We start from the raw sequence: 24,182 nt of genomic DNA on the forward strand, positions 1-24,182 counted from the left end.
CTAGGGCCACATCTCCTCCCAGTTTGAGAAGAACCCAGCCCCCACCTCCAGGGACAGAAACCCAGTGGGAGGTGGCAGGGAAGCCACCCACAGGTTTCTAAGTTTAGCCCCTGCTGCAGACCACTCCCCCTCACCCGCCTCCTAGGCCCAGAGCCAGGCATGACCTCATCTTTTAGACTCCACCCTGCCTTTACAGACCGGGGGCTAGCCTGGCAGGCAACTTAGAAATGGAGAGATGGGTCTTAAAGCTTTCAGCCAAGATGGGGACCAGGAGAGAAAAACAGGAAGTTACTATACACGCATTGGAACCTGTGGCCTTTATTCATGCCCCCCACCAAGTGCAGTCAGAGACAAGGCCCCAGCCCAAAGCAGAAACCCAGGGGCCCGGGACTCTAGGTCCCTTACCCCAGTCATTCTGTGAGCCAGAAGTGTATAAAGTGCTGGTGTGTGACCATCCTCTGGGGAAGGCCAAAGAGAGCAAGAGTCCCCGCCCCTGGACCAGGGCAGCAGGGGGAGGGGCTCTGCTCTGGAAGGGCAGGGCATAGGCCTGGGTTCCCAGAGGACTGGAAAGGAGGGCAGGCCTACCACCACCACCTGGGGGCTGGGGAAACAATGCAGTCCTGGGCAGGAGGGAACTGAAAAAGGGAGCCTTCAGCGTGGAGTCCTAAGACTGTGAGGTTGGGGGGTGGGTAATTTCTGCACCCCTGTGAAGGGAGGGGGCAAGTAGCGGAGGCCTTGGGGATCTCAGAGAATAGGGCAGCCCCTCCGGCGTTTATTCTTACGGACCTGGAGGCCAGCCCGTGTAGCCATCTCAAATACCTCCCGCACCCCCTCCTTGGTCTTGGCTGAGCACTCAAGGTAACCAAAGGCACTGATCCGGTTCGCCATGTCCCGGCCTTCCTCAGACCGCACAGGCTCCTGGGAATACAGAAGACGAGGAGTCAAAGGAAGCTGCTGGCTAGGTGTACCTCTCACCACCTCATCAATAACTAGAACAAATACCTCCTTCAGTCCTGACCCCACAAAGCACTCAGGCCCCAGTTAACCTGGACAGCTTTCAGGCCAGGGGACCACAACTTATGTTTACATTCGAAATTCTCTCCAATCTATTCCCTCCTCTCCTATCCAACCCTACACCCCAGTTTCTCTTCCCTGAATGAGTGTCCACTTCCTCCTAACTGACCTGCCTCCACTCACTGTCTCCAGTCTTCCTTTACAGCTACCAAAATAATTTTTCTAACATGCAGACGTGACATCTGTCCACATCCTGGCAGCTTTAACACACTCTAGTGCTGTAGTGTATTAGTAAAGTCTAGTACACTGGCTAGAGAGCCACTTAACCAGGTCTCTGAATAAGCCAGCTCCCTCACCCTTTGGGCCTTTCTCCCACTTACAATGCCCACACCTTCCCAGGTGGGCTCTGATGGCACCACCTTCAGACCCCAACTGAAACATTAGCTATCTCCCTAAAGACAGGGATTTTCTTATTCAACTTAATAGCCCCAATTCCAAGCACAAAATGGACAATAAACAGGAATAAATGAAAATGCCAAGTGACCCTAGACAAATCACTTCATTCTCTGATAATCTCATCAGATACCAAGGGCCCCTTCTGGTTCTCCCTCACCAGGGTGCGGAAACTTGGGGGTAGGAGGTGGACACCACCATCACCACTACCACAGGACAATCAGCTGGAGAGAAGGCTCCCTTCTTTCTCAGCCTGCAACCCCACCCACCTGCTTCATCTTGGCCAGCTCTCTCCTGGTATGTTCATCTTGCCGCAGGTCCTTCTTGTTCCCCACTAGGATAATGGGCACGTTGGGGCAGAAGTGCTTCACCTCTGGGGTCCACTTCTCAGGAATGTTTTCTGCACAGACATGTCCCAACAAGTGTCAGTGCCTCTGCTTAGGCTAGAAACTCCCCCCAGGGGCCTGCTTTTCCCACAGCAGAGCTGAAGACGTGTAACAGTCCTTTTCACAGCTCAAACCCCCTCCTCACAGTACAGCCTCCCCAAGGGTCAGAATTACTACAGTAAAGGAGACCAACAGGGCCCAAGTGTGCCACCCCAACCCTCCCACCCCAAAGCCTCTGAAGATGGCTGATGACAGGCCAAGGCACGAGCTACCTCTGGCTGATTCCAAGGCGTTCTTGATCCCCCTCCCTCCAATGCCCTCACCCAGGCTGTCGGGGCTGTCAATGGAGAAGCACATCAGAATGACATCAGTGTCCGGGTAGGAGAGAGGTCGCAGGCGATCATAGTCTTCCTGCCCTGCTGTGTCCCACAGAGCCAGCTCCACCTGACGCACAGGGCCAGTGAGTAGCTAGCCCAAGGGCCCCTACCCCACCACCCAGAGGTCCTCTCTGGAACCACTAGTCCTTTGGGCTCACTGAACATCTATTAAACACGAGCTATGTGCCAGGCATTGTATTAATCAGTCACACAACATAAGTTACATGAATGTTTTTTTAAAAACCTAAGATGTGTTTGGTCTTTGGGTAGTATATGAGTTGCTAATATGAGCACCATCATTTTATTTAATTCTCACAACAACCCTTTGGAGGAGGTCTTACTAGCATCCTCATTTTGTAGCTGGGAGGAGGGGAGGTGGTAAAACCCAGAGGTAAAGGTACTTGGTCCACATTATAGGGCCACTATGTGGTAAAACACCAGAAGGTATATCCAGGTTTTGTAAGACTGCAGTTTCACTTTCTAACTTACTGGTTCCAGCAGGGAAAATGAAGCAAGGATGTGGGTGGGTGGTAAGGAAGGACATATTAGGTCCCTAAGTGACCAGGGAGGGGTTCCAAGCCAGATGGGAAAGGGCTCTTTGCCTTTACCTGCTTGCCATCCACCTCAATGTCTGCAATATAGTTCTCAAAGACAGTAGGGACGTAGACCTCTGGAAACTGATCCTTGCTGAAGACGATGAGGAGGCAGGTCTTCCCACAGGCACCATCCCCCACAATCACCAGCTTCTTTCGGATTGCAGCCATGGCTGTGACCAGCAGGCAGGAGGCAGTAGGGATTTGAGTAAAAGCCAGTAAGTCCAAAAACACTTCTCTAGGGCCCCCAAAACCTTCTTGGAAACTGAGGCATCCAGCAAAGGGAGGGAAAGAAGGAAAGGGGGCTTGCTCAGGTATGTTCTTGCCAAGAGCTAATCGTGAAGGTAACAGCTTGAAATTCCAAATCTCTGGGTCAGGGACAGGTCTACTCAGATGGGTTAGAAAACAACAGTGAAGGGCTGGCCCGTGGCTCACTCAGGAGAGTGTGGTGCTGATAACACCAAGGCCACGGGTTCGGATCCCTATATAGGGATGGCCGGTTAGCTCACTTGGGAGAGCGTGGTGCTGACAACACCAAGTCAAGGGTTAAGATCCCCTTATGAGTCATCTTTTAGAAAAAAAAGAAAAGAAAACAGTGAGAGGTCGAAAAAGAACCCCTTTGGGAGCTAGAAAACATGAGTTTTGATTTCATCCACTTGCCACCTAGAGAGGTGCTCAAGGACCAGGGACGCATCCAGAAAAGCCAGCTTTTATCTACTTTACATACTGGGTTTTAGGTCAGACTTCATTTGTTACCAGGGTTTAAGTTTAACCAGGGCTGGCTGGTTAGCTCAGTTGGTTACAGCATAGATCCCTGACCAGCCAGCCGCCCAAAAAAGAAAAAAATTTTTTTAATAAACAAGTAAATAAAGTTTAACCATCACTAAGGTCCAATCTAGAACAGAGTGTCACTCAGCACAAGTCATGCCCAGCCAAGGACAAATGAGGAGTCCTTCTCCCAGACCACAGACTAGCAGAACCAGCTATCATCAGGTGGTTGGTGGGTAAGGGAAAGAATATTTATAGGGCCTCTAGGTGTGTGCACTCTGTTGGGCATTTTGACAAAATTATCTCCCTTGCTCCCCAGACACCTGGAAGGTAGATGGTGCACTTCCCACTTTGACAAACTAGGAAATTAAGCCTCAGTGAGGTTAAGACATGTACTCAGAGTTGTGGCAAGTGAATGGCAGGGACAGCACTTGGATCAGGGCTGTACCTTTTCTACACATCACCCCAAAGGTGGGAAGGAGCACAGAGCAGGGAAACCCAGACAGAAGACAGTGGCAGCAGCCAGCCGGCTTCCCTGGCCCTGCCTGCCCCACCCGCCCCCCCAAAGCCCCGAGTCACACAAAGGAGGCTCAGTCCCGGCAGTGCCCACAGCTTGCATTCGGGCAGTCTGCCTTCTTTCCCCCTTCCTCCTGGGCCTGGCAGCAACACTGGGTCACTCACCCTCCAGCAAGGGACAATGACCACACTGTAGGGAGCCACACATTCACCATAGCAGAACAACTGACAGTAATCCACTAGGGAATCACCTCCACCCACTCTCTAGAACGGCCCCTTCCTCCTCCCTCTGTCCAGCTCACCAAAAGGCCCTGCCCACCCCTCCCTGTGACTCAGGACAAGGAGTCAGCTTCCTGGGGTTTCCATGTGTTCCCCACCCCCAACACACATGAACACATCAGCATCTGCCCAGGTCATCACACCTTCCCAGCTTCCCTCACTTCCTCTTTCCCTGCGGAGGGGAGTGCACCTCCAGCAGCTCAAGTTCCCAGGCCTACAGCCTGGGAGGAAGAGAGGGCGGGCTCTGGAGCTGAGATGATGTTGAGGCTGGGGGAAGGGGGAGGGGGCCAGAGCCTGGGCTGGGAGGAGCCCCAAAAGACGAGACAAATGAGAGCCAGTCCCAGCACCAACCAAGCAGGGAGCAGTTAAGTAAGAAGGGGATGGTAACATGATCTCTGCCCAAACCTTGCTTTTTCTCTCAGTCCCACATCCTGTCAAACTGGGCTGAAATCTACTCCCCACATACCATCACCACCTCACACCCCTGCCTTGGTCTGCCTTTTAGGAAGCAAATACTAGCAAGTCTAGTTCTCTTTTACAGCGGGATCCGGGGTGGCGCCTCCTTCCCATCCACACACACATTCACAAAACTGGGATGTGAGGGAAGTGGACATGAGTCAGAGAGAATTTATAGGAGTTCAGAGTACATGGCCACACTCTCCCCACCACAAAAGGGGCTCTCCCTGATACCCCAAAAGGTAGGCAAGAAGTCATTTACCCTGCCAGCAGATGGCTTCCAAAAATGGAAACATCCTCCAAAAACAGGGTTCCTTGGTAATTCAACCCAGGTGACTGACACCAGTATTTCTTCCAATGCCCCCATACATTCCCATTAGTTCAACTGGCCCAGCTGTTTAAAGACAGGCTGGGGTGGCCCCAACCTGCAATGGGTAGTGTTGATATGGGACAATCACAACTGGGGTGAATTCCAGTCACTTAGGCATGAGTATGCCACTGCCGTTTCCCAGCAGGGCGGTTTAGGTGGCTCCAGATGGTGGGAGGCAGAGGCTAGAACTCCAATCAGGGACATACTTTAAGTGACATGGAGCCCCAACTTCAATTAGAAGACTTTTCCTCCAGGCTCTGATTGGGCCAGAAGAGCAGGCAGCCCAGGCCAGGCTGGGACACTAGGCCCAAGGCCAAGATGGCATGGACAACAGTTCCCTGTGAGAGGCAGCCCCAGAGGAACTGTCCCACTGACCCTAAGAGGGGCAAGCAAACTCCACAGAGAGCTGGAATGGAGCCTGAAACTTCTGGGGCCTTCCCTGAGACTAAACAGTGTGGATACACACACCAGTCCTCTCCTCAATCATTCTTTTGATTTCCCAGATGACCCATGGAGGCAGGCTGTACCTTGCCCACCTCCCCTGAGGTGGTTGAGGGAAGAAATATGTATTCAGGAAACATCTTGTCCTCAACTTTAAAATCAGAAGTGAGTCCTAAGATATCCTTAAACAAAAATGATTAAAAAGAAAAAGAATCAAGTGAGGACAAGACTGGACTGGAGTCCCCCAGCCCAACCTCCCCGGGCTAATTTTTTAGCCTGGTTCAGGAGAGGGGAGATTCTTACACACGCGCGCACACACATGCACACGCGCACACACACACGCAGACACGAGCTGGATCCTTCCCGATCTCCCTTTCCCCGACCACAAGCAGGATCCAGGAACAGTCTAGGGCGGCTTCCGGACTCCACCGAGCAGTGGCAGCCCCCAATGGTCACACCCCGCCCCTATTCCCGCCATTCCACCATCCCGGCCTGGGGGAATTTCCACCCCACCCCACCCCACTCCAGGTTCGCATTTGGCCGCCCGGCCTAGGAGCTAGAGCGTCTGGGTTGGGGCTCCCTCGTGGAGATCCAAGTTGACCCCTCGCCCGGCGGGGCAGGTTCCAGGCAGCCGGGAGGGGAAGGGACGAGGGTCCAAGCCGAAGGCGAGAGCCCCTGGCCGGCAGTTCCTGGGGCCCCTGGCTGCAGCCCTGGAGGGGGCCGACCCGGCGGGACCCCCGCAGAGCCGGGACGCAGATCACCGGGAGCGAAGGCGGCCCACGCTTGGGCCAGAGCCTCCTGCCCCGGCCGCGCTCCGAGCGAGGGGGAAAAGTGCTCTCCCGAGGAAGAGTTCCCCGGATGCCCCGCCGCCCCCAGCCCTGGCCCAAGGTACCTTCCGCTCCGCCGCCTCCAGTTGCGCGGACAGTGCCCGAGGCTGAGACTGACCCGAGGGGCCCCGCCCCGCCCTCCTCCAGCGCCGCGGCGGGAGGGGCGGGCCCGGCAGAGGATGGGTCGGCCCGGGGGCGGCCCTCGGCTCGGCCCGCCCCTGTCCCTAACCCAGGGCCGCTGTGGGTCGTCGCGGCCGCGGGCCGGGGGTCGGGGACGCGGGATCCTAGGGTGGGGAAGAGTCACCGGGAGACGCCTGGACTGCGGAGGAGGGGGAATGAGTAGCAGGCGGGACCCCTCGAGGACCCAGCCTCTGCCCCGCCTTCCAGCCCTGAGGGGCGGACCGGCGTCGGGAAAGTTGAGAGGCGCTCTGGGTGGGGTCAGGAAGGGCCGCTGCTGCCCTCCTGTGGCCAACCAGCCACCCTCTCCTGCCCCGGCTGGGACCTAGCAGGAGGCGGGACTGGGAAAGGGCGGCCCCCGGGGCGCCCGAGGGGGCAGGGCGGGTGCAGAAGATGCCCACCCCACCCTCCGCTCCGAGAATCATTGCGGAGCAAGTGGAGCCCAACCTTTAAAACCTTTCAGAACCTTTGAGACCCAGACCTCCATTCCACCTCGCAATTCCCTCCCTGGAATTTCCATGAGTCCAATTCCTACCTACTCGTCAAAGGGCTCTCCCGGAAATGCTGCCGGATCCCCAGCTGGGAATGCAGTTCCAACGCCTATTGTATTATTTCTGTGCCGTTAGGGACATTTCGTCCGGCTTGGTGCATAGGGCATTTTACTTACATGTGTAAGGCGGCCGGAAAGGTGGATGGATGGATGCAGAATGAGGAAGTCTACCGACATTTTATTGGCTTGTGCTCAGCACACTCTCACTACATAGCTCATCACTGATCTCTGGAGTAAGTATACCCATCCCCTTTTGTCTGTAAGGAACCGGAGGCCCAGAGAAATCAAGTGGCTTGCGCAAATGTTTGTGATTTCTAAGTGGCAGAGCAAGAATTCAGACAGGCCAGTGTGGATCCAAAGCTGGTGCTTCTCCCTACTGCGTCTCATGCTCCTCCAACTTTTCCTTTCCCCACTGTCTAGCACTGTGTGGCACGAATAGGTTTTCAACAAATACTTGCTGAATGAATGAATGTTAGAAGTCATACAGATTTTGAAGATCTGAAGTTCAACCTACATACTTGATAAATGAGCAAAGTGAGATCCAGGGTCGCTTGATCCCCAGGTCTCTTAATTCACTCAATGAACAGACTATGTGCTGGAGATCAATTTCTGCCTTCCAACAACTTACACTCTAAATGAGGAATACAGACAACTTCAAGATAGCTAACATTTATTGAACCCTTATTACATGGACCTGGCCATATACGTTAACTACTTTAGTCCTTACAACATCCTTATGAGGTAGTACTGTTATTATCTCTATTTCACTGAGAACCAAATTGAGGCTCAGAGAGAGGTTAGAGCTAGTGTTGGGTCTGGCACTGGAACCCAAACAGCTGGATTCTAGAGCCCCTGCTCTTAAATACTGCTCCCTACTGACTCCTGATATAAACAAGGTATGATATAGGAGGAATTGCTGTCATGGGGGCATACATGGGCTGTGGGATACCCCACCCTGAAGAACAGGTGGAGAGTTCAAGATAAGGTGATGTGTAGATTTTAATTATTAAATTGGGGCTACTACAGGCCCACAGAGTTATGGGCACCTTGTGGGTAGGGAGGAAGGGGGTGGAAGATGAGGCTAGAGAAAGCCGCAGGCAGATCATGAAGGTCGTCCTATGCCACGCTCTGAAGTTGAATGTCAATTTTGTTCTAGGTGCAGCAAGGAGCCCTTGAAGTGTTCTCTCTAGGAATAACCAACTAGAATTCACATCGTGGAAAGGTCACCTTGGCTACTCTGTCCTAGTACATTAGCGGGAAGCAGGGGAGTGGCCTGGAAACATAGTTAGAAGATGAGTTGCGATCATTTAGGAGAGGAGTTACGAGGCCAATGTAGCAAAGAACTAAGGTAGTGACAGTGGTGATAAATGGACAAATATGAAACTTTTAAAAAAATATATAATCAACAATACATAGTGATTGATTAGCTTGATGAGGAAGAAATGATAACCAAGGATGATCGACTCCAGGATCTCTAACTTGAGAATCTGAGCTGGTGACCATTGGAAGGATGAATCAGGAGAAGCAACATGTTTATGGGGGGAAATGGTGAATTCCATTTGAGGTATGCTGAGCTGAAGTGCCAGTAGGCTATCTAGGAGATGCCCAGGAGAAAACTGGGATGTGTGGATCTAAAGCTCAGGAAAGGTCTGGGCTGGGAACACTGACCTGGAAGGTATCAGCAGATGGATGAAGCCACAGAAGTGGATAAGAACTTTCATGATGAGTGTGTGGGAAGAGTGGAGGGTGGGAGAAAGAACCTGGGGAATATTAGTTTTACGACTGTCCTGGGTTTTTTTCCACCACCCCACAGAGCTTTTCTTTACCTCCCAGTTTCTAGTCAAAGCAAATAAAGACACACATCTTTATCCACCTGGTTTATTTGCCAATAGCTATAATTCTGGATCTAGCTGACATCCCTTTTTCAGTTAAACTGTCACTAAAGAAGGGTCAGGGAGACAACTTCAGAATTTGGGCTGGGCGAGAGATAAGTATGGAGAGGCTGAGATGGTGGTAGGAGGGATGGGGCTGAGCCCCTCAGGAGTAACTGCCTGGCCCTCCCAGAGGGATGACGAAGACCGAGATGTCATCCCCGGAACCCAGCTTGTTGTTGGGGAGACGCCAGCCACGGTCCCGGGGGGTGCCCCGGGCCCCCAGGACCAGGGCTTGGGCCAGAGCTGTATACCTGCCAGAAGCACACATGCATATTCATGTAGCAACATGTACATGGTAAGATAGATACAAAGGTCCACATGTGTGTCCCCAAGCACTGCTTCCCTTTGCCCTTCCTTCACCAGTGCCTTCCCCTCACAACCATGCCATGCAACCCCTACCTGCTAGGGTCATTGGGCTCATAGGCCGACAGCACCCTGTCCACAGTGGCAGCTACCTCACAGTCATTGGTGACATCCCACAGGCCATCTGTTCCCAGGACTAGTACATCATCCGGGCAGTGCTCATACTGTGTCAGGTCATATACTCGTACCTGGCGGGAAAGAGGGTGGAGAGGTCTGAGGTGTGGAGTTGGTACACAGGAATCGGGGTGTAAAGGGACTCTGGATGAAAGCCAGCCTGAGACCTCCAGAGGAGGTAAGGTGTGGTTAAGGAAAACCCCATATGGCTCACCTCAGGGAAGCAGGAGAGGAAGGGCTTGATGGGCAGCGTGGAACTGCAGACTTTAAGGCTGTGGTCTCCCAAGCCCCGGGTCACCCCAATGGTGGCCATCACCCGAGCCTGAAAGAAATGAGGAGGGGGTACTGCCATAGTCTTCTCCCAGACTCTGAAACCGTAGTCCCCTGTCCCACCCCTACCCTCAGAGAACCTCCACCTCCCTAGACAAGTTGTGGTGGGTCCTCCTGCCCTCTCTCACCTCTACCATGGAGTTTACCTTTTTGCCCTCCCCACAGACCAGAGGAAACCTGAGATCCTCCAGCTCGATCTTTTTGTAGGCCCTGAAGAAGGGGGAGTAGAGGAGGCATCACCCAGGCATCAGAGCCCCTCTCCCCTAGGAGCCACACACCTTTACACAAACCCCTTAGAAGGGCCACATCCCCCCAACTACCAGCCTGGCCCAGCCTCCAGCTTCCACCCTGCTGCTGGCAAGGGACTGGTTGCGTTGCCATGGGAACAGGCCCCAGCTCGGAGGGAAGAGTTACCAGCCAGTCATGTTCTGGTCCCGGTACAGCATCCTCTGCCCCAGCTCCTTGGGCAGAACTCTGCGGGGGAACTCAAGGTGGGTGAATTCACTGCCCAGCAGCTCTGGTTTCAGGAAGCCCTGGGGTTGGGAATGGCCAGACAGAGCAGAGGGCCAGGGTGCATTATGTTCACAGCACACCCTGGTATACAGACTATGTTAATTGTAGCAGACTCTTACATAGAGTTTACCATGTGCCACACTTTCTAAATGTTAACATATAGTAACTCACTTACTCCTCACAACAACCTTCCCTAAGGCAGGAACTACTGATGTGCAGAGAGGTTAAGGGAATTGTCAAAGATCATGCAATTAGCAAAGTACGCAAATTAACCCCAGGCAGCCCAACTCCAGAGCCCATGTGGTAAACCACTAAGCATACTGCCTTTCAGGGACCTTTATTGTTCCCTTTCCCACCTCTGACTCTACTTCCTTGGTGGGGGGGAGGAGTGGGAGTACAGGACCAGCCCAGGCTCCTTCCTGCTGCATCTTCCCACCAGCCCAGCCCTGCACTCCATAGTCCACACAGCTGCTTTCCCATAAGCTCCCAGTAAGCCAGTAAGATTTCTGTGTGTGTGGTGGGGGAGTGAGGGTGTGAGAGTTCTCAAGCAGATACGGTGTAGAGGCACAAGACCCAACAAATTATGGAAGTAGGCAGTTTGGTTCCCACTTACAAGCAGCTGAAGACGCTGGCGCTCGGTCTCTGGGGTAAACTCCCGGGACATTGGAATGATTTCACCATTCCGGACAATGATGGCCCTGCCCAGAAAAAGAAATGATTTGAGTCTGGCTTTCCTCAGCCCCCTCATGGAGAATTCCAGAAAGGCCAGGCCCTTCCCATAATGACCCTTAGGATGCCTCACCCAGACCCCCATCTTTCTTCCCCTCATGGATATTTCAGGCCTTTCCTTATGTTTATGATTCCTTCTGACCCCCCTCCAGTCTGATTTTTAGCCCCCACTGCCTCATTCTCTTCTGTTCATCCATCCCAGACAGTGTGGCCCCCACAGGCCACTTTCAAATCCCCCCTCCCCCATACCTGCTGTCGCCTGCATTGGCCACATACACCTTGCCTAGCAGGTAGACCACAACCAGTGCACAGCAGCCCCCCTCCACTTGGTGGCCACGCCGCTCCCGAGCCATCTGCTCATCCTGCCTCATAGGGAAGGGGTAAAGGCGGAGTGGAAGAAGAAGAGGTTTCAGGCACCTAGCCACCCTCCCACTTCCACTTGCAGATATCAACTGGCCCAGCTAGGCCACACTGGAGAGGAGGAAAGACATGGGTGGAACTGCTCCTTCTCCCTCCCCTCTGAACCAAGCTCTGCTCAGGCTCTCAAAGGTGTTGTGGGTTGTCAGGGTCACCTCCTCAGGCCACCTGACTCCCACACAGAGTTAATCAGAGTGTTTGTCTAGAAGGCACCTGGCCCAGGCTACCCACTCACCATGACCTGGAAGGCATTCTCAATGGCCCCCACTACCAGGCTCTCATGGGTCACTTCCTTCTGCGAAGACCAGCAAGACTGAGGACAAACCAAGTGAGAAGGATCGGAGGCACTTGGGCTCCCAGGGGTGGACGGGAGGCAGAGGGGAGGTGGTGAGGGGTCCTGAAGTATCTCTACCAGGTCCTTTAGCTGCTCACGAATGTGGCGATGGAGGAGCCGTGAGGCCATTTCAGCAGCTCCGCCCCCTGCATGCCCATCAAATAGGCCCCAGTAGTAGAAGCAGAGTCCCTGGGGGAGGAAAAGTTGGAGGTGAGTGTGTGTGAGTGTGTGTGAGTGTGTGTGTGTGTGTGTGTGTGTGTGTGTCTTAAGCAGGGAGACTAACAAGACTCTGGGCATCCATATAAACATCAGAGAGAAATCAGCTTGGTATTAAAAGGAACTGAGATTTATTCACTTATTGACGTAGGACCTTCGATGTGTGTCAAGAGAAAGCCTCAAAAAAGCCAAACTCAGAGAATAAAAGATACAAAAAATCAGCACTGGTAATTAACCAAATCATCCATAAATACGTGGGTATCTATACTTTAAGTGGAAAAGTAAACATTCATACTGACACGGTAGAATCTAACTGAGCAGTGCCAGGTAAGGGTTCTGTGTCAGAAGGCAGAAAGCCAGTGAGTTAGGAGGCAGGTCTTTCACATGTCTCAGATTTAAAACCAGATGCCTGGAATCCCTGGGGAGAAGTGTCACTCTGTCTCTGGAGGCTAGGAAAGGGGCTGGGGGCTTACCTGGCCTCGGCTAGGCTCCCTAGGTGCCCCTGTAACACTTCTCCGACCTTCCACATACACCACTTCACAGCAAGCTTGGTCCTCATTGTGTCGGCTCTTACCGGCATTGATGACCCTGCCAGGCCAGAGTGATCACATCAGGTTGGCTACCAGACCAGGACCTGGAATAACCCCCACCTTAGACATACACCCTCTCCTGCCTGCTGGCCAAGCTAAGAAAGGTCACAGCCGCCTGGGATTCAGGCCAGAGGGAGGAGAAGGGAGGGCGGGCAAGGTGCAAGGAGTACTGTCTGGGCAGCAGGCCCTACCACCTCATAGGAAAGCCGGCTGCAGCACCTGCCTGCCTCAGTTCCCCTATCCCTGGCAAAGGTGGCATCCCTAGTGGTGCTGCTGAGGTAGGCGTTAGATGCCGGCAGGAAGTTTTACTTCCTGACTAGCCAAGATCCTGCATCCTACCCCCAACCCATCAACTCTCCCAGTGCCTTATCCCCAGCACCCCACCCCCATGGGAAAACCCACTCTTATCTGTAAAAACCATTCAGCGAAAGAAAGTTTCTGCTGCTTTGGCAGTAAGGAAGCGCTCCCGCCCAGATCAGGAAAGAGGAATTGAAATAGAGCAGGAGTGGAGGCCCACCTGGACTGGACAGAAGCCATATGACCACAAACTCCTCCCACATAGGAAGCGAAAGGAGGTGGCGGGCGGGGGGGGGCACGGGTCCCCCCGCCACCTCCCTCAACAACCCAAGCACCCCCATCTCCCTTGATGCTCCGCTTTCCCGGCAAATGCATTAAAAATACACTCAGCCTGGAAGCAAGCCAGCTGCTCCGGCCGCTCCGGCTGAGGGGCCCGCTTCCTTGCCCGGCCAGCGCGAGTCGGCCGGCCGCGGGGAGTCCAAAAGGGACCCTCCTGCTGCCTCAGGAGGCCCCCTCCCCCTCCCCTGGAGAAGCCGGAGGCCTCCTGGTGTCGCCGGCTATTTCTGGGTGTGGAGGGGGAAGGGAACGGTAAGAGGGACAGGGAACGGGGGCGCCGGGGCCGGGAAGCCGGCGAGTGAGTCTTCCCAACCGCCGTCCCCCCTACTGGAATGAACCCCGCTTCTTCTTGAAACCCCTCCTCCCTTAGCCTTAAACTGCCGGGCCGCGACTGAGAGCACTGGCCAACTCATCCCCCGCGGGGCCCTCCGGGCTCTGGGAGGGACCGGGGTCCTGAGGCGGCGTGGGTGAGGGTCGTCAATGAGCTGAAAGGTCCTGGAAAAGGTGATTCGGGCTGCACCCGACTGGAGAGAGGGCTGGGAGGGGGTGCGGCCCGAAGCCCAGAGGATAGCAAAGGTCCTGCGGAAAGGGAGCTCTTGGCACCGAGCGCGGCGTGGGGGACGCATCCCAGCGACTAGGATGCCGAGCTGGGGAGCGGGTGGGAGTCCCATCCTGGTTTGGGTGCCCCGGGGACGCTCACTCGGCGTAGCCCGTGCTCCAGGGCAGGCGGCGGCCCGTGTCCGGCGGGCTTTGCACAGCCCGTCCCGAGTGGTCGTCCGCGCGTCGCAGCCCCCCGGGGCTCAGCTGCAGAAAGGTCGGTCTAGAGAAGCTCGCCCGAGCCTCTACAGTCTTCGCGAGCGTCCCGCTCCCGCTCCCAGCCTTCGTCGGAGGGCTCCTGGGCGTTTCTGGAGCGGCGGCGGGCGGCGCCGATGTCGCGTTGGATAGGTCCGGGGATTTGGGGCGCGGGGTCGGTGCGCCCCCGGAGCTCACCAGGTGCGCCACTGCCGAGCGCACCCGGCTTAACATGCTGCCTCCCTGCCCCGCCCTCGGCCGTGGCCCCGCCCCCGAGCTGGCTCCGCCCCTCGGCCCGGGGTGGGCGGTGCTCGCTGCTGCCTGCCCTCTACACAGCACGTTCCATACGTTAGGACATCTATACCTCACACCAACCCCTCAGGGTGGATTTTATGCTACTCATTTTACGGATGAGACAGGACTGGACGTTCCTGTCATTTACACGGGTTGCTCCAAGAGGTCACACAGGCAGTGAGAAATTCACACCCATGTCAACCTCTTGACGACCAAGCCCGCTTCTGTCTTAAGAAGCTGATTTCTCCACATCAGGGAGGAAGGGTTAAGAAGGAGATGAATGGCAGAGAGAGGAGTGGGAGCTCCTCCCCTCCCACCCTCCTCCTCCTGGGGCAGAGGCTGTGAGCAGTCCGGGGATGCTGAGTAAGCTCTGTGGCTCCCTCCAGGGGGAGACAGAGGCCAGGCTAAATGTTTGCCCAAGAGGAGGAAAAGTCTGTTCGATGGAAGACTAGGACGGGGCCCAGCCCCTGGTGGGTTGCCTCTTCTTTCTGCCTTCTCCCCTCTTGGAGAGGGTGGTATTGACCTGAGCTCTGTCCCTAAAGCTGGTATCAGAGGGTTGATCACTAGATCTCCAGGACACCACCAACCCACCCACGGTACAAATGGGTGCAAGGGCCTTGTGGCCCTAGTGCTAGTTGGTCCTAATGAGAGCTTTCAGGTACCACTGGCACCCAGTTCGTGGTTGGGACTCCACCTCTGGTCTCTGTCAGAGGGTACTTCCTGACCATGTCCCCTCCTGTTCCCCAGGCTAAACTGTGTCCCAAGGAGGGGTGGCTTTCCTGGCAGCTTCCAAGTAAAAATCCCACAATGGTCATTCAGGTTTGTAGACTTGCTAATATTATGCCTGAGCTTTGGGCAGAGAGAGCCAGAGAAAAAGAAGTCACATGAGAAAACAACAACAACAAAAAATCAGACTCAAAGGCACATAGAGCAGCAAAGGCAGGCAGGGACAAAGAACAGGTTACATATGAGTGTTTCCCTCCTGTCTGAGAAAACTGGAACCAACTATCAGATAAAAGGCATAACAGCAGTAGCAAGCCAAAAACAGAGGGAAAAAATATAATTCCTGGTTATTTTTATTATTCAGTGTTTTGGGGACAGTTTATTTACCTCTTCTCGGTGTCACACAGCTCCTATTCCCTCTCTTCACAGCATCCACCATGGTGTGGCTGCAAGTGGGCCACAGAGCCAGGGCCCAGAGACCTCCCCCCAGCTCTAGCACCAGCTGTTTAGCAGGGAAGTCCACGGCTCCCTTAGGCTCCAGAACAGCCTCCCAGCCATACCCAAATCCTAAGGACTACTCTCTCTGAACCTCTCACCTCCTATTCCTGGTGCCATCAAACCTCCTGTGTCTTCAGACTGCCCAACCCTGGTGAGAAAGTTATCACTTCTACTCATCCCTGAGGCAGCAGAAAGTGAGAGGGAAAGGGGGGTGGAGTGGAAAGAAGCAAACTTGGGAGAACGTGAGGCCTGAATCAGCGAGGGGGACTGGACAGCCTCAAGACACGCTCCTTTATCCCAGGCCACATGCAGTGGCTCAGGGCCTAGTACTAGGTTTCTTGCCTCTTGTCTCTACATTATGCCAACCCCAAAGCCCCCTTAAATAAAAAGGAGTGTCCCTTTCATTAAGACACAAATTCATAGAACACCTCTCCCTCCCATTTACCTAATAGTTTCACATCCACAATATAACCCTGTAAAGAATTATACAATTGCAATTATATTACAATTTTTCTGATGAAGAATTTGGATCTCAGAGTTTGTTTTCCAAGTTGGTATTCACACAGGGACCATTAGCCAGCCTGTTTTAGCCCTCCTGCCTGGGGCCCCTCACCCCTCCTACTCCCTTTCCCTGAGGGCACCACTCCTGGGGTAGAGATATTTACTATAGCCTCCTGAATAATAATCTAGAAGAGTGTTGTGCAACAGAACTTTGTGCAATGGGAATGTTCTGTATCTGCTCTGTCCAGTTAGTTAGTCGTGAGCTTCATGTGGCTATTGAGCCCTTAGCATATGGTAAGTGATAATGAGGAACTGAATTTTAAATTTCATGTAATTAATTTAGGTTTAACTTAAATAACAACATGCAGCTAGTGGCTACTGTATTGGACAGTGCCGTTCTAGAATCTTCAAAGTTCAAAAAACCATGAGGGTCTGGGCAATCGCTCTTCACTCCCAGGCCAGCCACCTCCCCCGGTCTCCCACCTCCCACGAGCCACAGTACTAGGTGCCACCAGACCTTCAGGGGTTTGAAGGATTTCCTCGGAGGTACTCTGGCCTGCACCAGGGAGATGACCAGGCGGACGGAACCTGCGGAGGAGGATGTCCTCCCTTCCCTCCTCTTGCCCTCAGCCACCAGGGGCCGCTGCGTCCTGGGCGTGCCGGGCCGAGCGCCCCGCGCTGTCCCGAAGGAGGCGGCAGCGCCCGCGCGGGGCTGGAGAAGCAGGGGCAGCCCCGGGCGAGCAGGAGGCGGCGGCGGTGGCGCATTCCCCGGCTGCCGGCGGAAGCCTTGGAAGAAACCCGCCTGAGCTCTGCAAGAGCTGGCGGGGTCGGGCCCTGAGCTCCCCCGTGCCCAGAAGCGGGCCCGCCATTGCCGGTGGAGCCCCGCCGTCCCGGGGGCGCAGCAACTTGGTGAGGGGGACAGGGCTCCGGACAAGACAGCACCCGAGCTGGCAGCTCCCGCCTGGAGTCTACCTTTCGGGGTCTTGGTCTCAGGCTCAGAGGCTCAGAGGACCTCAGGGTAGCAGGTCGAACCAGTGGGCACTGCCGTGGGGCAGGTAGGTCCTAGGTGTGGGGGCTCAGAATTTGGAAGACAGAGTGGGTGCTGGGGGAAGGGGGATGGAGGAGGTGGGGGAAGCTTGAAGGTTCTCGCGGTTCACATCCTCAGCCCCTTGCTGGTGTGCGGGCCACCCACTCAGCCTCAACATAGCTTGGACTGGGGTTTGGGGAAAACAGGCTAGAAAGCTGAGGCAGGAACGTGAAAGCTGAAGAAGAAATCCAAGATGCTTCTTTCTCCAGCTCTCTCTGAGGGAGGGAACAGAATGCCAGAGATCCTGGCCCAAATCCTTCCCCACCCCCAACACCTCCGTTTTGGGGGCCTTGGGGTTCATGGGTGAGATGGGTGAGTTCATTAGAGGGTGTGGCACTCAGAGAGAAATAGGATCACCCGAGAGAAGACAGTTTAATGCGGTTGTAATGTTGAAAATGAGGGTTCCCAGTGGGAGCAGGGAGAGGAGATACCTTCTCAGAAAAGAGGGGCATCAGGAAGAGTGGGAAGCTCTTTGCCCAGGGAGCACACCCATCCCTCGGGTATCAGCGCCACTTTCTCCACCTGCCCACACAGCCCCTCTTGGCTTTCTCTCGATCCCGGGAGCTAGGACACAGGGTGCTCTGGCCTTCCTGGGTGGGCCCCACCATCCTGTGTTTCAGTTCCACCCCCCCTTGAGGCTGAGGGAGGAGAGGTCCTTAAGGAGAAATGGAAAAGCTGTTGCGGGCTGTGGCCTCTGAGGCTCAGTGACCTGTAGAAGCCCATTCTGGCCCTCTGGAGTGGGAATGGGGGTGAGGGTGGCGGAGTTGAGCCCATTCCATGGGAGTTCAGGAAGCCAGTGCCATGGAGGCAGGAGGTGGAGACAAGGAGGAGTCAGGGCCCTGGATGCCTCTTCCAGCAAGGGATCTGTCAGGTTCTGCTCCTTCCCTGACCCTCACCAGGGAGGTGACAGTACTGATTCTTAGACACCTCCCTACCACCACCCCTGCTTCGTTCCTGGGACACAGAAACTCCCTCAGGCCACTCTTCTCAGGCTCACCACCCTACATGTTCTCAGAGTCTGCGGGGCCCCAGCAAATTCCCAGTGCAGAGGGAGAGACTCTGTCGCCTGCCCTGGCACCTGGGAACAGCTTTGGAATTGGGCTCTATTTCAGTGCCCAGTCTACCCCCATGTCCTCTCCCAGGTCCCCCTTCACCCCTGCGGGGCCAAGAGCTCCCTCTGTTCTTTGCAGCCCTCCAAGAATCTTCCCTACTTGTTTAGGTGGAGTGAGTCTGAGGCCACTAGATGAACAGACAGAAGTTGAAAGGTCTAAAAAAGGTGAGTGAGGAGACAGTTGAAGATGGAGAGGAGGGTGGACAGAGCTCAAGCACCATATCCCAGGGAGCAGCTGGGTCCTGGCATTTGGTGTGGGTGGTATTCCCAGAACTGTGCTGGCACTGAGGGAGCCCGGCTGTGACCAAGGGGCTAGCAGAGCAGCAGAGGCAGTGGTCCAGGCCCACCCCTGAGCTAGCAGCCCTGTGGCCCCGTGGGGCAGCTCTCAGCTGTTCTGTGCCTCTGCTTCCCTGTGATTCCCACCATTTCTAGCCCACCTTCTGGGATAGATTTGGGAGGCCCAAACCATCAAGGATGGAGGAGGAGAAGGAAAGGGGAAGAGAGGAGAAGCAAGGCGGTGCAGCAGGCAATGCATCAGGCATAGTGCAGGCCTCTGGGCTCTGGACTCTTCCATATACTGCCAGGCCTTGGGCAAGTCGTTTGACTTCTATTAGCCTCCATTTCATTTTTTCCTTTTTAAATTTAAATTTTGTTTAAGTTGAATTGCTGCTGTATTTCCATGGTTTGAAACTGAAAAAGTAAAAAAGAAATCAGGAGAAAAATAAGTCTTCCTTCTACCTTCATCTCCCAGCCAACCAATTTCCCTTCTTGGTGGCAAACAATGTTATTAGGGGTTTTGTGGTACATTTTCCAGTGCTAGTTTATGCATATTTGAGCAACAGAGATAATCCCTCCCTTTTACACATTTTGTACACACCACCCTACACTTAGCTTTTTTCTCCTTTACGGTTTTTTATCATTGGAGATGATTGCATGCATCAGTACACAAAGCATTTCCCCGTTGTTTTTTTTACAGCTGTCTGAATGGGACTGCATTTGTACATGTTCTCTACAACATATTTAGCCAGTTCTTTACTGATGGTTGTTTAGGCTGTGTCCAGGCTTTTTGAGCTTTGGTTTGCTCATCCGTAATCATAATCCTGCTTTGTAGGACACTCGTGAAGGATTCAAGAGTATCCATGTGAAGAGCTTGGTCAAGTGCTCAAAAAGTAGGAGACAGAATTATTGTTACTCCTATGTCACAGCACTCCATGGGACCATATCCAATTCATCCTCCAAGGCCCCCTCTTAAGTGCCATCTCCTCCACAGGCTCTCCCTTCCTGCTCAGGCCACTGTAGCACTCATCACTTCCTATGGTGGTTTTGTGCCAGGCTGAAAGCTCCCTGGGTACACATCCCACCATCCTTGTACCTCCCAGAGTGTGTGGCACAGAGAAGGTGCTGGGGCTGGGCACCAGGTGAGCTCCTGCCTGGAGCCAATCTGGGTGTGCGCTTCTGTCCACAGGATGAGTGAGAGGGCTGCGCAGAACCGGAGCACAGGTGGCTGGCTGTTGGTACTGTGCCTGGCCTGGTTGTGGACCCTCTTGGCCTCAGCTTCCTTGCAGCCTCCTACTACGACAGGTTTGGGGGAGTTGGCAGGGCCTGAGGAGGGGGTTTCCCAGGACACCCTACCCTGTTACACAGCAGGCAGATCTCCTAGGTGGAGTAAAATCCACAGATTCCAGGGTTTTTGGCTCCTCCTATGTTGTTCACCCAGGAAACTCTGCCCACCTCTACTGTCCCAGAGACGAGAAGGCCTGGGCAGACCCATTGCTCACCTCCCTTCCTGGCTGGAAGGTGTTCTGCAGGAAGAGAGGCCCTCAGGCCGGAGCTTAAGTCTAGCCTCCTGGCCTAATTCTGTGGTTTTCCTTCTGGGATGGCTAAAGCCCGTGTAAGCGGATGATCCTCCCCACGCATTGTAAGCCCTGGGGCCCTTGCCCTCACCCTGAGGAAGCTGGGGAGGTGGGGGCTGGTGTGGGACTCCATCTTTCTTCTGTGCAAGGGCCGGCTCTGCCAAAGGGTGATGACTGTGGCCTCACTGGGGAGGAAGGCAGAACAGGAAGATTTCATCCACTCCCTCCTCCCCTGCCATTGGAAATCACTTGAATGGCCCTCCCCCAAGCAGAGAGGAGGGGTTCCAGGACAACCAGGGTGGGTAGGAACGTGCAGGGTGGGGGCCTGAGAGGGGGCCTGATCTTGTGCTGGCCCTTCCAGTCCTCATGAAGCAGGGCACTTGCGAGGTGATTGCTGCTCACCGCTGCTGCAACCGGAACCGCATTGAGGAGCGTTCTCAGACTGTCAAATGCTCCTGCTTTTCTGGCCAGGTGGCTGGCACCACGCGGGCCAAGCCCTCCTGCGTGGACGGTGAGTGAGGGGCCAGGACCCGGCGGGGAGGCCCTGAGCAGAGCCATAAGGTGGTCTGTCCAGGTCTCACCATATGCTGGGGATACAATTTCATACCCATCTCAGGGCTTTCGTGATCTGAGTCTTAAATGGTGGGGCACGCTTGGGGGCGGAGGGCAGATGTGACCATCCCCAAGTGATAGATAAGGTAAGCTCTCGTTATGTGCAGCCCCTCCCACACCCGCACCCACTGCCTGGCACCTGCATTCCCTCACTTGCTCCTCCAGACATGGCTCTTGCACCTACTGCTCCTTTCCCGGCATCTTCCACATGCCTCCTGTCATTCTCAGCCCTGCCTTTACCCTCGCCTCACGGGGACATGTGAATTGCTTCACACCACTCCCTGTCCCCGACCCACGCTGGTGTTCTCATGCTCACATGGCACCCCTATCAACATGCCCACTGTGCTCACACAGATGCCAGCTGTGCACTCCCAGTCTGTAGACCCCTCCAAGCAGCTCACACACTCACTCACACACACTAAGGGAATGTGATGAAGATTGTGCCTCTCTGCTAGTGACATGCCTGCCTTAGGGACCACTTCACCTGCCTTCATTTCTCACTATCTGGTGAGATGCAAGGATCAGTGGGTTTAAAGTTGATAGGGTTTTGTCCCCGGGCTTCAGCCTGAGTACTACTTCTCTGGGCAGCCTGGAGTGGGGCAAAGACAAGAGAAATGCAGGGCTCAAAGCCAGGGGTGTGGAAATATGCACCTTATTTGCAGACCTTCTCTTGGCTGCCTGCTAAGCTCGTAGAGAGCTTAGAGCTATGCTTCTGCCTCCTGTTCCCACAGCCTCCATCGTCCTGCAGAGGTGGTGGTGTCAGATGGAGCCCTGCCTGCCGGGGGAGGAGTGTAAGGTGCTCCCGGATCTGTCAGGATGGAGCTGCAGCAGTGGACACAAAGTCAAAACCACCAAGGTATCCAGGTGGACACCTCATTTCACCCCTCCTCTTCTGCGTTCACCTGGGATAGAAAAGGGGGCACAGGAACTCTAGGGGTCTAGGATGTCAGTGTCTGTATTAGTCCATTTCTGTTGCTTATAACAAAATACTATGGAACTGGGTGATTTATAAGAAAACAAAATTTATTGCTTACAGTTTCTGAGGCTGGGAAATCCAAAGTCCAGGGAACACAGCTGGTGAAGGCTTTGGTGGTGGCAACAGTGACAGCAAGGTATCACATTGGAAAAATGGTGGAGTAGAGAGAGCAGAGAGAGATAGTTCCTCATGCACTGTCCTTTTAAAGCCCTCAGAACCACACCCCTGACCACCATTATTAGTCCATTCACTATGGCATGGCCCTACAAACTAATCACCTCTTTAAGGCCCCATCTTTCAATTACCTTAATAGGATTTCCCACCCTGCTAACAGTCACAGTGGGGGCTAAGTTTCTAATACATAAAACTTGGGAGACACAACTCAAGCTTCAGGGAGTTTGGAGGGGACATAGTCCAATGTGTCCCAAGGTGAGATCTGTGAGCCAGGAGAATGCATCCCCAGACAATCGTCGCAGGATTGTCCTCACCCTGAGGATTGGAGTTAGGAATTTGAAATCCAGTGTATCCTTTGCTCAAATTCTTGATGTTTCATGTGCCTTGGTTCCCTCCTCTTTGCCTCCAGACAACATCAGGTCTATAAAGATAAAGTGGACAATTGAGGAAATTATCTAGATAATTCAGGGAGGAATTTCTGCTTCTACCTGAATTCCAGGTACAGAAGCCACTCTGCCTACCCACCTGTGCCATGGACCATGCCCCCACCCCTGCCCCACTCCCACTATTATTAATCCCCTACACTTCATACCTACCTTGCTTTAGTCAAATTACTCTGTCTTCAGTGACAGCAACCAAGAGGATTATTATTTTCATGGTTTGCTGCCTGCCCCACAGAGCAAGGAGTAATTAAAATTTTATCAAACTCATTAGTGGTTCCACATGTGTCATGGTTAACCAGTCACATCACTCTGTCATCACCATCTGCACAGATGAGTGACACTTTGGGGCAAGCCAGAGTTCTGCCTTCTGCCTTCCCTCCTTGCCACCACACACAGCAAATAAGCAAATGAAAAATTAGAGAAGGAAAGGCAGCCCTCAAGTTTCAAAGAGGGCAACCATTTTCATAGAGCACAGACCAAAAAGAGCTACCGCAAGGAAAAGTTTGGCCAGATATAAAGTAGAGCATCCTACCTGTAGGTATGGAAGGGAGACAGCTGTTCTGGGTATATTTAAGACTGGAAGAAAGTGAGACCTACCACAGAGCTTGTTACATTTGTCACCATGTTGTAGGTTTGTGTGTGTAGCCTGTAAGGCTGATCACTGTGCTTCCAATTTGGGTGCTACTCTGAAGTAAACAGTGGTGAGGCTTGCCTGATTTATGTTTGCATGGTCCTCACTTCCCCAGTCTGGACTGCTTTAGGGGGAGGAGATCAGCAGCAATGACCTCTAAGTGACCAGCATATCCTGGGGAGTCTCTGGCATGCTGGAATGGGATAGGCATTCCCTTCTCTAACCTCTCCCATGACTTGCTTTCTAGGTCACACGATAGCTCTTGGGGTCATGGCCCAGACAGGACAAGCTCGACTGAGCTATGGACTGAAGAATGCTATCCAGTCATCAGCCAGCCAGCAAATATGGAGATCCACTTATCCGGACCCACACTCCATGCCATATGCAACATCAGGCTTTCCAGGGGCATTTCCATTAAACTGCTCAGCAGATATGAATGGATGTCCGAGCACATACCTAGTGTTGAGCTGGGCTCTCTTGTGGACACAAAAGAAGGTCAAGACACAATTCCTGCCCTTAGGAAATGTCTAATTGAGTTGGGGAATTGATGACAACTTAGATAATTTAGATTAAAGTGTGTGGTACCAGACTGTGGCTTCTGGGCTACATGCTGTGGACATGGTGGGGGTTTGGGAATGAGACTCCCACAGCTCTTCAGCCACCCCCTGGCCACGGGGCACAAAGATGAGAGGTCATATTCATGACCCATCACCTTCCTCCTTTACATCAGTCCTGAATCCCTGGCAAGCTGCTGACATTTTGAAGAAAAACACTCTCCCTTTATGACACCGGAATCTCCTTTGGATGGGATCGAATTAACTTGGGGAAGGAAAGCAAAGATGAGGTCAAACAAGTTTTCAGCAAAGCTTCTGCAGAGGCATGGCCTGGTTTGGACCATTCATTGGGTATGGGATGGACAGGACCTTAAAATCACCCCCATTCTATCACCTCAGGTTTTTGATTGTTTGCTTTTAACAGATAAGGAAACTGAGTCCCAGAGAGGTGTGGTGACTTGATTTACAGCTCGGGCTCCCAAATCTCTAAGACTACTCACCTTCCACAAGGCAGGATGTTGGGATTTCAACCTGGGCTTTCCATGTTGATATT

General features: G+C 53.7%; 3 protein-coding genes across 3 annotated transcripts; 1 reads left to right on the forward strand and 2 right to left on the reverse strand.

Moving 5' to 3' along the window:
* Positions 1 to 294: 294 nt before the first annotated feature.
* RHOC (ras homolog family member C) lies at positions 295 to 6,847 on the reverse strand. Its single transcript, XM_063105009.1, has 5 exons — positions 6,546 to 6,847; positions 2,839 to 2,996; positions 2,177 to 2,297; positions 1,737 to 1,867; positions 295 to 918 (listed from the first exon to the last, which is right to left on the reverse strand). Exons 2-5 carry the CDS (start codon positions 2,992 to 2,994, stop codon positions 745 to 747), a joined length of 582 nt encoding a protein of 193 aa, XP_062961079.1. The 5' UTR covers positions 2,995 to 2,996; positions 6,546 to 6,847; the 3' UTR covers positions 295 to 744.
* A 2,301-nt stretch (positions 6,848 to 9,148) lies between these two features.
* On the reverse strand, positions 9,149 to 14,406 carry PPM1J (protein phosphatase, Mg2+/Mn2+ dependent 1J). Its single transcript, XM_063106720.1, has 10 exons — positions 14,081 to 14,406; positions 12,631 to 12,745; positions 11,843 to 12,130; positions 11,440 to 11,552; positions 11,075 to 11,159; positions 10,363 to 10,481; positions 10,095 to 10,158; positions 9,833 to 9,940; positions 9,541 to 9,692; positions 9,149 to 9,392 (listed from the first exon to the last, which is right to left on the reverse strand). Exons 1-10 carry the CDS (start codon positions 14,404 to 14,406, stop codon positions 9,245 to 9,247), a joined length of 1,518 nt encoding a protein of 505 aa, XP_062962790.1. The 3' UTR covers positions 9,149 to 9,244.
* Positions 14,407 to 19,852: 5,446 nt separating this feature from the next.
* Positions 19,853 to 21,785, forward strand: TAFA3 (TAFA chemokine like family member 3). Its single transcript, XM_063105812.1, has 3 exons — positions 19,853 to 19,967; positions 20,601 to 20,750; positions 21,583 to 21,785. Exons 1-3 carry the CDS (start codon positions 19,853 to 19,855, stop codon positions 21,783 to 21,785), a joined length of 468 nt encoding a protein of 155 aa, XP_062961882.1.
* Positions 21,786 to 24,182: the final 2,397 nt, after the last annotated feature.

The sequence above is a fragment of the Cynocephalus volans genome, chromosome 8 (assembly GCF_027409185.1).
Source record: "Cynocephalus volans isolate mCynVol1 chromosome 8, mCynVol1.pri, whole genome shotgun sequence".
In the NCBI taxonomy this organism is placed as follows: domain Eukaryota; kingdom Metazoa; phylum Chordata; class Mammalia; order Dermoptera; family Cynocephalidae; genus Cynocephalus; species Cynocephalus volans.

Coding starts and splice junctions, on each gene's coding strand:
- RHOC (XM_063105009.1), bottom strand. CDS start 2,994: ATGGCTGCAATCCGAAAGAAGCTGGTGATTGTGGGGGATGGTGCCTGT. Junction 2,298..2,838: donor TTGAGGTGGATGGCAAGCAG/GTAAAGGCAAAG, acceptor CCTGTGCGTCAG/GTGGAGCTGGCTCTGTGGGA. Junction 1,868..2,176: donor TGACAGCCCCGACAGCCTGG/GTGAGGGCATTG, acceptor ATGTCTGTGCAG/AAAACATTCCTGAGAAGTGG.
- PPM1J (XM_063106720.1), bottom strand. CDS start 14,406: ATGTTAAGCCGGGTGCGCTCGGCAGTGGCGCACCTGGTGAGCTCCGGG. Junction 11,160..11,439: donor GCCAATGCAGGCGACAGCAG/GTATGGGGGAGG, acceptor TTTTCTGGGCAG/GGCCATCATTGTCCGGAATG. Junction 10,159..10,362: donor GACCAGAACATGACTGGCTG/GTAACTCTTCCC, acceptor CCCCTTCTTCAG/GGCCTACAAAAAGATCGAGC.
- TAFA3 (XM_063105812.1), top strand. CDS start 19,853: ATGAGTGAGAGGGCTGCGCAGAACCGGAGCACAGGTGGCTGGCTGTTG. Junction 19,968..20,600: donor GCAGCCTCCTACTACGACAG/GTTTGGGGGAGT, acceptor TGGCCCTTCCAG/TCCTCATGAAGCAGGGCACT. Junction 20,751..21,582: donor CAAGCCCTCCTGCGTGGACG/GTGAGTGAGGGG, acceptor CTGTTCCCACAG/CCTCCATCGTCCTGCAGAGG.